Source organism: Dufourea novaeangliae, unplaced genomic scaffold (assembly GCF_001272555.1).
Source record: "Dufourea novaeangliae isolate 0120121106 unplaced genomic scaffold, ASM127255v1 scaffold48, whole genome shotgun sequence".
NCBI lineage: Eukaryota > Metazoa > Arthropoda > Insecta > Hymenoptera > Halictidae > Dufourea > Dufourea novaeangliae.
In genome coordinates this window covers 274817-291703 of record NW_015373938.1, presented here as the reverse complement: position 1 = coordinate 291703, position 16887 = coordinate 274817, and the positions used below count along the sequence as shown (strand labels likewise).

The following is a 16887-nucleotide window of genomic DNA, read 5'->3' as shown; positions in this document are numbered from 1 at the left end:
TTAAGCGGTGACGTTCAATTGTTCCAGCTCCTTGTGATAGACGAGCACATCTGTGAGCATCATGTTTGGCACGTGGAAGTGTAACGGGTCGATCGGTCGGTCCAATGGGTATCCCATGGGGTGTCCATCCATGGTCAATTGGCCGAAGATCGGAGACTCTTCGGTGATCAGTTTCGAGCTGTCCACAGGGGTCACAGCGACGAACAGTTTGAACGGCATACCCTCAGATTTACCCTTGGGCAGGATCAGTCTGTCGGGGAAACCGTACGGGTGGGTCCTGTAGCTGAATGTCGACGATCCGTCGATGCTGTTCACGACGTTCTTGTAGAACACGTGGCTGGGAATCTCGTCTGGGACCACGTAGATCGATTGGTGGCTGCTTCTCTCGATGTTGTTTGTGCCAACTTTCACTGGAATCGAAGGGACACATTAGTCATTAGCCTAGGTAGCTAAACTCTGGGCCTTTGGTCCTGTCTATAAGTCTAATTTTTATCTTCTGTTTGAGTCCGTTTGTGATTGTAAACCTAAATTTCTACTTGGGACTATCTATAATTGCGATATAATATAGTTTAAACATTGTTTGTTAACCCTCAAGTATAGACGACTTCTGGAAGGGATGAATAATCCAAGGACCACTTTGTGACACTTTTCAATTGAGGGTTAGGACCGAACTAGCATAGGACTCAATCTTCTGAAGCTTACAAAGTTCTCCGCCAGGTGGCGATAGTGAAAAAGAAGTTCAAATTCTGTGGTTAAGGATTAACACGGCGAATCTTTTTGGGGACTATAGTATACACTGATGGGTTTAGTTTGACCCCTATTGATATCCCAGAATTTTAGACTTAACAAGTCATCTGAGTGCTTTGGTCAGTCAAGAGTGATGATTATGACTAGTCAAGAAACTAGGGGAGGCTTTAGAGCGCTTGGGTCCATATAGACCCAGGTACCGGTTTTGAACGAACTAATTTAAATAACTCCATACGGTTGAATTCGTTTGAGTAACTTAAGGATTGAGAGTTTTTCATACAATTTTTCAGAAAATTTGTGAATTTCTAGGTTATCATGTAAGCGTGTATACTTACGGTTGACCATGAATTGGTCCAACTCCAGGAAGTTCATGTAGTTGTTCTCAAGCTCGAGCACATTTCCATGAACGTCGAATTTGGGTCCCATGAAGATACGAACGGTTGCCTGTGTGGTGATCTTGCTGTTGAGGACGATGTTGTAGGTGAATGGTTTGTGGTTCAGACGATGCTGACGGGCCATGATCAGCATGCCCTCGGCTTCCTTCTGGTTGCGGATCGAGAGACCGTTGTTCAACATGGTTTCGAAGGTGTCGAAGTATGTCATCATCTTGTCCACGGACACCGATTGGATTTCAACTCCGGTGAACAACAGTTTCTCCCTTGTGTATTTGGGAAGGTTTTCCTTGTATCTAAACAAACCCACATAATCCTCATCTAATCACTTCTTCTTTTGAATCCTAATGAATATCTTTTTGTGGTTTCAAGTTAGCAAAAAAGGTGACAATTGACGTGGAAATAGCTGTATTCCCCCTACAAGATCGCAATTTGTCGTCCGCCATATTGTCGAATTGCTAGGCCTGCCACCTAGTGGCGCCGTATTTTGGAAGTTTCTCTATGTTCTATCTATTTAGACCTACAAAGCCTTCATCTAAACTCTTCTTTTGAAATTTTATTAATGTTCTCTTGTGATTTCAGTGTGGTTAGTTAAGAAAGGTGAAAATTAACGTGGCAATATTATCTGCCATCTGGTGGCGTTAGGCAGCAGTATGAAAGTGACTCTAAATTCGTGTCAACTGCCCTACAAGATCGTCTTTTGGTATAGTTTGGCCAAGCACAGTTGATGGATCTATTGCTATCTATCGACTCACCTATATTGCTAGCTTCTGCTAAGGCAGTAAAATAGATAATAAATAGATCTAAATACTCCTTTCTGATCATACTCTCCAATTTCAGCAATAGAAATTCATTTCTTGCCATCTTATTCTTCATTTACCAGCTATACGTGGCCTATAACCCAGCAACCCAAATTTCGCTAGAACCCAAAGCTTGTTTCGAAAGATAAGACTGAGAAATCTGCCACGAACCTGTGGAAGTACGTGAGGATGTTCTGGTAAATTCCGTAGAACACGGGGTCCCTAAGGCTGGTGCTCAGATAATCGAGGACACTTGGTACCACTTCGTATTTCATGTTGCTTTCCACGCCGAATCCGAAGATCTTCCTGGCCAGCATGTCGATGGAACCATAGAGTCGTGGGTTAATGCTGTCAGCGTTACCTTGAACGATGTTACCAAGGATGTTTAATCCATCTGGAGTGTAGATGTTGATGCGGTTGCCCTTGGTGTCGAGAACGTAGCCGACGTCGATAGCGACCGAGATTCTGTTGTGCATTTCCTGCAGATGCTGTAAGAAATTTAAAAAGTTTTTTTTTAAAAATTAAAATTTGAACGTCCATTATTATCGACATGAAACCATTAGGATTCTTTCAAATTTCGCGAATAAACTTATTTGATCTGGGCAAAAGTGATTGAAACTTTTGGTAAAGTCATGAGGACATTGGACGAAATATTATTTTATTATTAATAACTGGACTTTGTTTAACTAGGCTGTGTATGTGTATTATGCTATGGTCCAGTAGTTAAGGCTTTTACTGATGCAACGTACCATTCACAGAGTGGTCTAAGCACGGGCTAGCACTTTTACTTTGGGACTTATTGCCAAACCTATCAACTAGGACATATTTAGACCATAGCCTGTATTTGGAGTTACAGAACCTTCATTTAAGCTCTTCTTTTAATAAGAAAAGGTGAAAATGGGCATGATAATAGATGTATTCCCCCTATAACATTTCTATTTATCAACGCCATATTGTCGAACTGCTAGGCCTGCCATCTAGTGGCGCCATATTTGGAAAGTCTCTCTATCGTTTTTCTGTCTAGACCTACAAACCTTTCATCTGAACTCTTTTTTTGAATCTTTATGAATATCTTTTTGTGGTTTCAAGGTAGCGAAGAAATATATAAATACATAACCTGTATTTCGACCACCTTCTTAATTTTCTAACTTTGACGTTGATTGATGGTATGAACTATGTTATATATGTAGGTGGGACACTTATGTGAGTAACTGTATATTGCACATTGTTTTTTAAGTAACTCGAATGACTTACCTGAAGGTGTTTCTGCATGTTGCGGGGGACAACGGCGTCAACGTCTCTGTGGGCCAAGGGAAGGCCGTTGGGCAAGTGCATGATGGGGTTGTATCCGGTGACAATAGGTTGGTGCATGCTTATGTACTCGATTTCGTTCAGTCCGTTGGTCAGTCTCTCCAACAAGTATCTGAAATAAATATTCACGATCGTCTAGAATTCGGTATAGTTAATAGTTTGATGAAGTTTAGTGGAATTTTTATTTTAACTCTTAATCACTCGTCTTAGGGGTGAATTTGAATTTTTTCTCTCGCTAACATCATCTAACGGAGAATTTTTGAAATTCTAGGCGTTTGAGTACCTTTAATTGACAGTACGATAAAATACTAATCAGAAGAAATTTTTTCGAGTAATAGATACAGTAGCAATTGTTTAAAAATGTTCAAGTAATAGACACATGGACATTCATTGGGTAATTTAGGGCTAAATCAGGTATTGTTTTTAAAATAACCGAACTTGAAAGTTCGCTGAGAACTTCTGTTTCTGTATGTCTGACTATTGTTGGCTGTTTCTACTTGTATCGAATGTTCATTATGATACAGTATTATCTCTGTTCCATTGATCTTATTGTCTTCTTTTTTATCAGTTTTTACTAAATTATTACAGAAATTAAATAGTATTGTATTATTGAGAAACCTTCTAAACATTACTATGAGTAGTGACAATCAGCATTAGACTTACGTGAATAACGGTTTAAATAAACCTTTAAACGAAAATGTAAATAATGAAATGAGTCAAGGTTTAAACAAGAACTTACATAGAAGTGTAAATAAAAATTGCGATAAAAGTGTACATAAACATTTGATTGCAGATTTAGTAGAGATGCAAATGACAGTTTAAATGAAGATTTAAATATAGATTTAGACAAAAGTGGGAATGAAAGTGTAAATAAATATTTTAATAAAAATTCAAATAAAAAGGTAGGATATGTGGTACCTGTTCAACAATTGTTTGTGAACGAAGAAGTAGAATTCACCACGAGATCCAAAAAGCTTCGACTGCGGCATCATTTCAGAGGACACCTGGGTCGGGAATTCGTTGTTGACCAGGAAGTAGAACGCATTCAGACCGATATCTTCGGTCAAGTAGCTCAGTTCGTGTTCTTTGTTCTGGTACCAGGTGCTGTAGTTGGTCGGGAGGATAAAGTAGTCGACGCCACCGGATGTCCTTGTCACATCAGCTGCGAATTCAAACGAATTATTTAGCCCTGCTTTCGATAGAAAAAATTTCATCAATACAGAAATTTCAATCGATGCAAACTATACACGCAGATAAAGCAAAATCGAAAATATCGACATTAAACTGACCTGTTTTTATTTATTTTTGATGGGAATACTTGAATTTGTCAATCAAAAATTTTTTCAATCAAAATACAGTAAAGTCGTGTTAACTGCGCGAAAGGCTTCTACATTAACTATCCACGCGTCATTCCCACTACTAGGAGATCCCCCTTGGAACCAGTCAAGCGAGTAAAACAAGACTAAATGCTCGCGTATCGGTGAAACAACACTAATACAATAATGAAACCTTTTTATTTCTGGTTCTTTGTTAATGAAACCTCTATTAGTGACATTTTTTTGATTAAAATTAAGAATTGTCGAGGTTCAATTAAAAATATACCAGGGATTGAAATGGTGACAGTCCACGCTTACAGCGCGCACGCGGTTCCGAGTTTCGTGTAGTTAACGAGACTTTTCGATACTTGAATTTCTCAAACGTATTTTTATCATTTAACAACACTGGGGAGTGAAAGGGTTTAAAAACCCGTGTTTTAAACGACCTATGGACATATTCTGATACTAACCTACGTCACCCATGGCGATGCTGTATGCCTTCTGCATGGTCTCGGAGGTGAAGTACAGGTGTGGCATCACCTCGTACAGTGGCGGCATTTTCATGTATCTGGTGTCGGGACGTAGGAGAACGGCGGTGCTCAAAGAGAGGATGTACATCATCTCGTTCACGTTGAATCGGGCCCATATCGCGGTGCTGTAGAATATGTCGAAGGTGGTGGCGCTGTACAGGACACGGAACAGTATGTTCGCCTGATGACGCATAGTCGGGTTCAGTTGCGTGAAGATCTCACCGCGGGGGAGCATACCGGTCTTCAGGAGCTCCAAGAATTCGGTGATGGCTTCCTGTAATAAATCGAAACATCATGTGCTAACGATATTAACATCATTGGGATAGTATTATTGTTGTTACTCTGTTCAGACAAATTCAAATTTTTATTAAAAATTTGCTTCGTTTCCAAGGTAGTGACAAGAAGTAGAAACAGAGTGCAACGAATAGACGCGCTAACCAAGTCCTATTCGATAACTGCATGCGTACGAATGTAACGAAAATTTTCAATAAAAATATTTGTACTATTATACGTAATATAATAATTAATAATAATGGCTTTTCGTCAATATTATACATACATAGTAGTATTGTTATTTCGACTTTTTTAGTTAAATAGTTCACGCGCTAGCCAAGTCCTATTCGATAACTGCTCGCCTATCCAGCCGATCTTCGAACTCGAATTTTTCGAGAACGAAGCGTTGTACGAAGAAACATTATACCATATTTTCGACTTATTATTCCACGTAAAATCAGACCATGTCATTTTGGAAACACTCTGTATTGTTGTTTTCGAATTAAAGACGCAAGATTTCACGTACCTGGTCTGCGTAATTTTTCACATTCTCGGCGATGTTGAAGCCTCGTGCCTTGTGGATCAGTTTCGGGAAGTAAACGTTCGGTTGGTCCACATGCCAGAAGAGTTCGTAGATGTTCTTCTGTTTGGTCAGGAAGACATTGTCGGCGGTTTGTGTGGGCAGGTGAGCCGACTGTGCAAAAACGCACAGACTGGCCAAAACGCAGAGGATAATTGACTTCATCTCGACCGTGTTGGGACCAGATGTGACCTGGACCGTTCGTTTCGGGCTTATATACCCGAATCGAAACGGTTCCCGGATCATGATAATTGCTCGATAAATCTATCCGGGGTCGATTTAGCGTAAGGTCGTCGAGGATGGCTAATCGCCTTTATCGGCTGTTTCTTTCGTATAGATCGAAGTACAATTCGGTCGATTCGATCGATAAGTGAAATTCGTGGATTTTTTAACGTTTCAAAAGTGTAATACACGGACTCACAGATTTTTAGTACTGTTTGAAAAAATTACGTACCGAACTGCGAATTTCATTCCAAAATCAAGAAAAAGTTATCTTTAAAGTATTATAGAAGTAAATATAATGGAGATACGTGAACAGAAATTTCGTATAAATTTTTACATTTAATTGTTGTTTAGGTTGTATGTGAAGAAATATGTGAGTCACCGTATATAACGTTAGTTGTGTTCTGATATATATGTCACAGTAAATGTGTACACTTACTAGTCAATATGTGCATTTAGGTACGATTGTTGCAGAAGTATGAACCGAATATAAGAATGTATATTAATTCTAGTAAATGCATTCATTTACTAGATAATGCATACATTTCCTACATGTCGAATGTATAACTTTTTACGATATAGGTATATTTGAAGAACAAAAATGAAAACTGAAAACTTAACACTTTATTTGATAATTTAGGGATCTTTTTTAAGAAAGTTGGTTGTTTCTATTTAATAAATATAAGAACACAGGTTAGGTTAGGTTATATTTTTATTTTATACACGGAGAAAGAAAAAAGTATAATGTAAAGTAAATACTTCAGTTTCATAAATTAACAGAAAATTGGTTGTTTATCGGTGACATGAGAATTTTATTCTTCTAAATTATGTATTCTTATTAAATAATTAAAAATAATAAAAGATCAATATTAACAGTAGAATACCAAATGTGTAATAATAAAATCTTTTAAATACAAAATGACGTATGGGACAGGTGAATAATGTAAATGAATAATTAATTAAAAATTAGTTTTAATTTATTTTAATTGATTTTAAATAAATAATTTTATTATCAAATACAAATTAGAACGCTTTGAGCCTTCGATTTCAATGCATATCAGAATTATCGGGTGTTAATCGCAATTTTTTCTTGGCGTCTCGATTGCATTCTGTTACCTAACGTTATTACAAAACTGTCGCCGAAAATATATATCTCCTTGATTGCATTATCTGCGCGTTGGCGGTGGACCGATGGAGCTATTTAACATAAGAAAGTGCTAATCGATTAAAGTTGCGTTGCTGTTTACCAGACGAGAGTTAATTATGTCATTGTAATATCACAGAAGAGAACGAATTAAACGTGTTAAGGTTACGGGTCGATAAGATGCGTTCACTGTTACAAAAAAGAAAATTGTAAGCAGTATTAATAACTATCTCATTCTTTTTTTCTCACTCAGTTCGTTCGATTTTTCAATTCGTTAAACAATTTTCAGTTCATTAACAGAATCCTTTTCTTCTTTTGAGATTTTCTGTTTAAACATAAAAGCTGTTAATTGTGTTAATTAAATTTCATCCAAGAGAAAAGTTCATTAAATAGGGGTTCGTTTGAAAGGTATCTTTGTTAAATAAAAGAATATATACGTGTAGAAAGATTTTTATTAACTTAATATAAAATTGTGTGGTAGCACTAGAACTACCAGCATTAAATGTATATAAAATTAAATTGTATATTACAATAATATACAGAATATATAAGACAATCTAGCATAATATATGTACCATAAAGCAAAATCTGTAGTAAATTAAAAGTAGCCCTAAATTCCGTCAAAAGCAGCATTATAATTTCAGTAATGGAAAAATAGTAAATTTGTAACCAGTCATTTTGACAGGATTGGTAGTTCTAGTGTTAACAAATACATATATTTAATATTTATAGTTCAATATAAGTACAATAAATATTAAGACACAGACAGAATTGAGATATCAATAATAATAATCTTTCCTTGTAGTAACAAATTTTATTTATTGGTTAGTTCATTTATACATTTCTAATTACATTATAATTTACATAGTTTTCTTTTATGGTAGACAGGATTAGAAGTAATATTTAAATAGTACCTAACTAATTTCTATTAATGTAATATTGTTCCATATTTCACTATTTTTGTTATTAGCAGAAAATAAATAAAATTACATTTCTTTATACATATGAGTGAGAAAGCAAAAGAATTATTTCCATTTCTTGTATCTGCTACGAAAGCACGTATTTATTTATCGCGAAAAAAAATAAAAAGATGGCCAGATAACAACAGTGCGAAAAAAAATTAATCAAAACATCGATACTATTAGCTACATGTATATCAATATCATAGATCAATAAATTGCTACATTAGTAGATATGTATCTACAAAGTATGCTATGACATGTAGCAAGTAGAAAGTACTGATAACTCTTCAATTTCCGCTACTTAATATCGTGTTATTCCTTGACCAGTGAAATCTTCAATACGATTGTCGCTTCACCTTTGACATCGAAATCTCGTAGAAAGTTTCGCTTTATCTCATTATTTTGTGCAAATATTTTAGAATTTTTTGTAATCCGGGTTGGTCCGATCCATGGCAGTCCAGATAAACCGTGAATCGATAAATAATCGAAATCTGAAGTGAAATGGTCGATGTAATGGTCTTTAAATAGAACATATTGTTGCGTGGACAATATAATGTTAATAACAATATAAACAGTTTTGATAGTTTCCATGGCTATTCGTACGAAAAAGATATGAGATATATTTAGTTTAAGAATAATTTTTAAGTATTAGCTGTATAGATGAATATTCCACTATTTTTTGTTAGTGAAATGATAAAATAATTGAAATATGGAGTTTTTCCCGCCAATTGACCCCGTACAAAAGGCATGTATACAAAATCATAAATATTGTTAAATTAGTGCAAAGTATTGATTTTAAGTAAAACAAATTTAACAAAATATAACAAATTACTTATTGGTACAGATAATATGTATAATTAAAATTCTTAATATTTAATCTTATTATAAATTGATAGTGCAAATATAAGATGTAGTTGACAATTCTATACCAATGTTTCAAGCATATTGCCGTGGTTTATGTTAACAAAATTTTGAAATTATATACTTTTTGGAAAAATTAGAAGAAAATTTTGGTATAAGAAAATATTCAGTTTAGTTACGTTGATTTTTTATATTTCGAATAACTATGTACATAGTGCTGAAGAATAATCTTATTATATTTTAAATAATTTAGAATGACACAAAATGGCTTAAATGTTTCAAAGATTTTCAATAAAAATATTTTTATTGTTATATTATACATAATATAACAATCATAGCTTCTTGCCAACATTATACATACTATATCGTTATTTCGACTACCTACTTTTTAACTTAAATGTTTACAAATTTTTATTCTTAAAATATATTTATTGTTCTGGAACTTTTTTATTTTACCCCCAGATATACATATGTATATTGATAGAGTAACAATTAATTTCTACACAAAACATTTTTTCTTTCCCGAGAATCAAATATTTATAAAATTCGAAATACAATAGCAACTATAGGAATCATTGTGTAGTAATCAGTACAACCATACAATTTTCATAATATTCAATATTCTATTTGAAATATTTTAGGCAACTTTCATACGTTAGAAAATACAAAAACCATACATTTGCTGAATCAAAATAAGTAATTATTATAAAAACGCAGTAAATCTAAGTATTGTTTTCAATAAAAAGGGGAATTAGGGAATATTTAAATTTCAAATTAGTTTATTTACTTAGTGTTATGTACAATAATTTTTTGAAGCATACAGTCATAAAACGGGTCATGGAATAATAAATTTATCCATTAAAAAATCAATCAACAGTTAAAACAATTTTTTTTACAAATAATAAGATTAGGTATAGAACACACATTTCAATTAAACGCATAAAATATATATTTTTCATTCATATTATGTTGAAAAGTATGCAATAAACAATATACACTGTCATCAAATCGGACATAGACAATATGTACACAAACTCAATAATTACACAAATTCAATTATCCCAAAAACCAAACGAATTACGACAAAATTATATTCCATATTTTTATCTCATTTCTTTTACATAAAATCGCCATCTTTTCATTTTTACCTCCAAATATGGAACATCCTATACATTTAGTGCTCGAATCAAATTTAGTCAAAATTCAGATTCAATAGTCGCAACGAAGCGAAACAAACGTCAAAAAATCTTATTCCACACTTTCATCTCCGCGTAGAGTCGCAATCTTTGCGCTTCAGTCTCCTACTTACAGGACACCCCGTATACAAGCATTGAAAATCACTCAGTAACAAAGGTACCAGGAAAAAAAAATTGGATAACAACGATCTATCTGTCATTCAAAGTTCTTTATTAAATGTATTCCTCGTCACAACGTAGAGCTGAAAAATAGGAAGTAACAATCGGTCCTCGAGCGAATTTACATCTCCTTCTCGTTTAGGTTGTAGATCAGCACGTCCTTCAAGTACATGTTGGGAATGGTGTAGTTCCAGGCGTACATCGGTCTGTCCAATGGGAAACCGGCCGGTCGGTTGTCGGTCAATATCTTGCCGAACATCGGCATCTCGTATGTTTGCGCGCTGCCCTCGTCGAACGGGCTCAGGAAGAAGAACATTTTGTACTTCATGCCCTCTGGCCTTCCCTTCGGCAATGTGAGACGTTCGCTGAAGCCTAACATACTCTCGGAGTACATGAACGGCTCGCTTCCGCTGATCGCCTTGTTCAGCTTGTCCATGAATATGTCACTGGGTATCATCTCCGGTTGCGTCATCGTCGAGTCCGAGCTCTGACGCTCAATGTTGTTCATTCCTTGGCGGACTGAACAGAAATTTTTAGACGTTAACAATTAATGTAATAGTACATTTAGTAAAATTTTATTACGAGTTTATAGATAAGTTAAGGAAAGCATTGCGTCCCTGTAGTCCGTCATTTTGGTCTGATGACGTCCCTAGAAGGAGCCCTGACGCTCAATGGTGTTCATTCCTTAGTCAATTAAATGAATATTTTGACTACATTAATGGTTAAAGTAATGGTAGATTTAGTAAAAGTTTGCAATAGAAATGAATTGATGGAAGTGTTGCGTCCCTATAGTGCACCATTTGGGTATGACGGCGTCACTATAGGGAACCCTGACGCACCATTTCAAGGCGGACTGAACGGAAACTTTTAGATATTAATGGTTCATGTAATAGTAGGTCCAGTGAAATTCTATTATCTAGATGAGTTAATGAAAGTGTGTGTAGCAATATTATTATAAAGTTTGATGGCTTAATCATACACAATTAAATAATTCTGCATTAACTTGTTTTTCTGACTTGCCATGTTAGTCATGACTTAAAAGAAAAAATGTTATATTGTATGTTCCTATGTATCTTCTAACTGTTTTCCTTACTTTGTGACTTCAAACGACAAAGAATGTGTGAATAATTCCAAAAACAGTCACCAAACACTAAGTATTCCGTCTAAAATGTCCCATAAAATGTTTCCAAAGGAAAATAAATAATAAATATTCCGTGGGAACGGTTGTCAGTCAAATATGACGCGACGACAAGATGGCGGACTGTTATGGACCGAGTGAAGACGTGCATTAAAGTAGAACGTTTGAAGGTGCGTATCCACTTGTTCGTATCTTCGTATCGTATCATTGTATCCTGTCACCATACGATACATTTTCATATGCAACGATGCAACGCTTGCCTGTCTACATTGATTCACAATAGTGATACGTTACGAGGATACGCAACAAGTGGATACGCACTTTAAGAGTAATAATCGTTTAAGGTTAGGTAACGTTAGGTTAAGATCAGTCTGTTATAAGCAAAGGTAATACAAAATTCGGTTACTTACGTTCCACGACGAATTTGTCCATTTCGACGAAGTTGTAGTAGTAGTTCTTTAAGTAGATGAAGTCTTGTTTGATTTCGTCGAAGGACGGTCCAAGGAAGATCCTAAGCATACCCTTCATTTCTTTGTCGGAGTTGATGTTGAATTTGTACGAGAACGGTTTGTAGTTCAGGCATCGTCGACGAGCCTTCAAACGCAGCGATTGTCCAGTTTTTAAGTTCTCCACTGCGACGGCATTGCTGATCAGTGTGTCGCACTGGTCGAAGTAGGTGCTCAGCTTGTCGATGTTGACGGACTCGATCTTAACTCCAGGGAATTGCAGTTCGGACTGGGTGTACGATGGCAGGTATTTCTTGTATCTGTAAAGGTTACACGAATTTTGGTGTTTGTCGTTTGAGAAGTTCAAATATAGACCATTAGGAATTTTTGGAATTTGTTACTTGAACTATGGGAAATGTGCAGGTTTGAATATTACGTATTTGTAGATCCGAGAGTCAAAAAATTTCTAGATTTGTGAATTTAAAAATTTTTTAAATATGAAATTATGAACAATTAAAATGTATGAATGTATGAAGATTTGAAAATTAGAAAAGTTTAGAGTTTTCGAGCATTTGAGCATTTGAAAATATAAGAACTTGGAAATTTGAGAATTTGAGATTTTGAGTATTTGAAAATTTGAAAAGTTGAAAAGCTGAGAATTTGTAAATTTGAGTATTTTAATATTAAAAGATTTAAAAATCTAGAAATTCAAAGTTTGGAATCACAGTTTAAAAATTTGGAAATTTGAGGTGTAAAAATTTGGAGGTTTTAAAATTTCAATATTTTGGAATTCCACGATGAATTCCGGGTACATTATTAGATTCTGTACCTGAGGAAGTAGCTCATGATTCTCTTGTAAAGCATGTAGAAAGCAGGGTCTCTCATGTTGACGGGGTAGCATTGAAGGGCGCTTGGGATCATCTTGCTCTTGTCCTTGTATTCGAAGCTGTATCCAAGAATGTCGCGGGCGAGGGCATCGTACATTCCGTAGAATTTTATGTTGCAGGAGTCGATGTTTCCTTCGATTACGTTGGAGAGTAAAGTAAGACCCTCTGGTGTGTAGATGTTCACCTTGTTTCCTTCGGTGTCGTACAGGTAGCCGGAGTCGATGGCTTCCATTATGCGTGTTTCCAGAACATTTACTTCCTGGAACATTCACAATTACCTTATCATCATGTTGGCAACTGAAAAATCTCGAAATTTTATATAAATAAAAATGTAAGTTAACATAGGAATTATATATTTGGGTACGAACTTTCTAACGTAAATGCAATTTGATCCGCCATTTTGGACGCCATTTTGGTCGCCACTTTGGACGCCATTTTTGCCGATATTTCAGTTACAATTTAAATCTATTGATCCTACTGATATATTGATTTTTTCTGATAATTTCACACTCATTACTTCATATTCCTTTGAGATTTCAATATTTACATATTTATATTCATTTATCGAATGAATAAATCATTACACTATTAACCTTCTCTAAATACTTTGAGGGCAATAGTCTTCCTACCAAAAAAAGATCACAAGTACTGACCCATAAAATGAAATGATTCTTATACTTAATTCTTAAATTAACAATCGAACAAGTATTCCAACATTTTAAAGAAAACAAAAATGTTGCACTGATTAAAAAGTTTACAAAAAAGTCGTTCAACCCTGCTACAGGATTCAGTTCAACCACACATTGAAAGTATACACAATAGCGGCAATGCTTTTATTTGCCTTAAATTAAAGAAATTCAAATTCAAAATCAGAATCAAACTGGATGGAATTGGAGGATGAAACTAGATGTAATTACGGGATCAAACTGGATGAAATTATAGGATGAAACTAGATGGAATCAGAGGATCAAATTGGATGGAATCAGAGGATCAAACTGGATGGAATTGGTGGATGAAACTAGATGGAATTAGGGTATCAAACTGGATGGAATTATAGGATCAAACTGGATGGAATTAGAGGATGGAAGTGGATGAAATTAGGGGATGGAAGTGGATGGAATTGGAGGATAAAAGTGAATGGAATTAGAGGATGAAAGTGGATGGAATTGGAGGGTGAATCTAGATGAAATTATAGGATAAAGCTGGATGGAATTGGAAAATGGAAAACTGGAGACAGAGCTCTAAAGATGGAAACACTGTTAGGTCAAAGAAGATGTAATCAAGATGAAAATATACAATACCAAAGTCTTTTACGTACCTTAAGATATTTGTTCTTGTAGAAGGGGATGTTCGAGTACCTGTTCCTGTGTGGGATCGGTATACCGTTCGAGTACGTCAGGCCAGAGAAGAATCCAGGATAGATGGGCTTGTACCAGTCGAAATCTGCGATCTCACCCACGTTGTTCGAAAGACGTTCCAGGTAGTATTTGGCCATCAGCTGCTGATGGATGAAATAGTACAGTTGTCCGCGCATGTTCATTGGAATGTCGACGGTTTTGCTGCTCAGCCAGGTTGGGAACACCTGACGGAAGTAGTAGTAGTACGCGTTCAGACTGACGTCCTCCATATAGTAGTCCAGCTGGTACTCTGAGTCCTCGAAGGGAATGTAGGCGCTGGAATAGTTGGCGTAGATCATGAACGTTTCCTGGTTACCTACTTCTGGGGCTAAACGCATGCCTGAAAAATACATTATATTTCATAGTTCATTATTCGGAAATTCGATTCTTTATTAATGTATATTGGTCTGTTCAAAATAGAGCTTCCACTCAGGTGGAAAGACGCTTTTAGCCGTTGTGCAATTCGTCAATTTGACTCCAACATCGAGAGTATGACTTTTGGTAATACATATAAACGAAGAATTAAGAGTTGAAATTTGTTGAAAATTACGTATTTGTAGATCTGAGAATCGGAAAATTTCTAAATTTGAGAATTTGAATTGATGAGTATTTGAGATTTTGAGAGTTAGTGCCTGAGAATTTTAGAGCTTGAGAGTTTGGGATTTTACGATTTTGAGAGTTTGAGTATTTGAGTATTCGAGTATTCGGGTCTTTGAGTATTCGAGTATTCGTGTATTTGAGAATTTGAGAATTTGAGAGTTTAAGAACTTACAAATTTGAGGATTTGGGAATTTTGGACTTTGGGAACTTGCAAATTTTTTACTTTGAGAATTTGCAAATTTGAGGATTTGGAAATTTAGGAATTTGAGTATTTGGGTATTTGGGTATTTGAGTATTTGAGTATTTGAGTATTTGAGTATTTGAGTATTTGAGTATTTGAGTATTTGAGTATTTGAGTATTTGAGTATTTGAAAGTTTAAGGACTTGAAAATCTGTTCTTTTGTTGTGGAATAGTTAGAATATGAAACACTTTACCTCTTGACATCTTGATGTTCTCCGCTTCTTGGATCACTCTCGAGCTGTAGAAGAGGTTGGGGAAAATCTCGTAGATCGCTGGGAGTCTCATGTACTTGCAGTCGGGTCTGTACAAGACCGCAGCCGAGAACGCCGAAACGAAAATTCCGGGGTTTACGCGAAGACGCGCCCACGAGGCGGCCTTATAGAAGGTGTCGAAGTTCTTTGCTGAGATGAGCACACCGAACAATTGTTTCATCTCGAACAGTTGTTCGTTGTTGTACGGTGAGAATATCGCCTGGCGATCGACCATTACTCCTTGCCTGTATAACCAGAGCAGCCTCTGCACGGATGTCTGGAGCAGAGAAACGAAGACAATTTTAAGGAAATTGTCCTGAATTTATAGATAAACACGATCTTTTCTTCGTGATATTACAAATGTATCGATTAGTAATCTGTTAACGGTTTTTAGTGAGCTGGAGACATAATGTGAATTCAAATTTCGCGCCTTTCTTGCGACAACATGGCGTGTTAGATGAAGACAATTTCAAGAAAATTAACCCCAGTTTAAAATAGCACATGATTTTTGGAAATTGAGTGCATCAGCATTAGCACATAATTTTTGCATGAAATTTTGGAATTTGAGAAGTGGAGGATTTGAGAATTTGAGAACTTGCGAAGTTGAAAATTTGAGAATTTGAGAGTTTGAGAACTTGCAAATTTGAAGATTTTCGAATTTGAGAATTTGAGTGTTTGAGGACGTGCGAATGTGAGGATTTTCGAATTTGTGAGTTTGAGTACTTGCAAATTTGAGGATTTGAGAACTTGCAAATTGAGGATTTTCGAATTTGAGAGTTTGAGAACTTGCAAATTGAGGATTTTCGAATTTGGGGTTTTGAGAACTTACAAATTGAGGATTTTGGAATTTGAGAATTGGAGGATTTGAGAATTTGAGAAATTGAGAACTTGCGAATTTGAGAATTTGAGAGTTTGAGAACTTGCAAATTTGAAGATTTGCGAATTTGGGGCTTTGAGAAATTGCAAATTTGAAGATTTGAGAATTTGAGAATTTGAGTGTTTGAGGACGTGCAAATGTGAGGATTTTCGAATTTGTGACTTTGAGTACTTGCAAATTTGAGGATTTGAGAACTCGAGAACTTGCGAATTTGAGAATTGGAAAAATGTCTGTGCAACTGGACATTGTTTAAATAGTAAAATCCTGTGCTTTGAAGATTTAATGGTTGTTAAAGACACCCAGTAACTGCCAGAGGAAAGCGTGTCAGCTAGTATCACCTTGTCGTTGTACATGTCGATGTTGTTCTCCAGGTCGTAGACTTTGCCGACGAGGTATTCGCTGTCGATCAGATCGTTCTGTTGAACGTAGAGCAACAGCTCGAAGATCTTCTTCTGATTGTGCAGGAAGTCCATGTCCGCGGTGCGGTTTTGCGTGATTCTCGCGCCCTCGACGAGGCAAACGGCGCCGATCGCCAGGAACAACGCGATCTTCAGCAT

The 16887-nt window shown here is 35.9% G+C and overlaps 1 protein-coding gene across 1 annotated transcript; it reads right to left on the bottom strand.

The window, feature by feature from the left end:
- Window positions 1-16887, bottom strand: LOC107185492 (hexamerin-like). Its single transcript, XM_015573184.1, is given in 13 exon segments — window positions 1-410; window positions 1083-1435; window positions 2111-2427; window positions 3194-3362; window positions 4169-4412; window positions 5013-5370; window positions 5896-6160; window positions 10619-11012; window positions 12042-12397; window positions 12907-13223; window positions 14283-14701; window positions 15397-15730; window positions 16669-16887. Coding segments are annotated over 13 exon segments (4155 nt in total).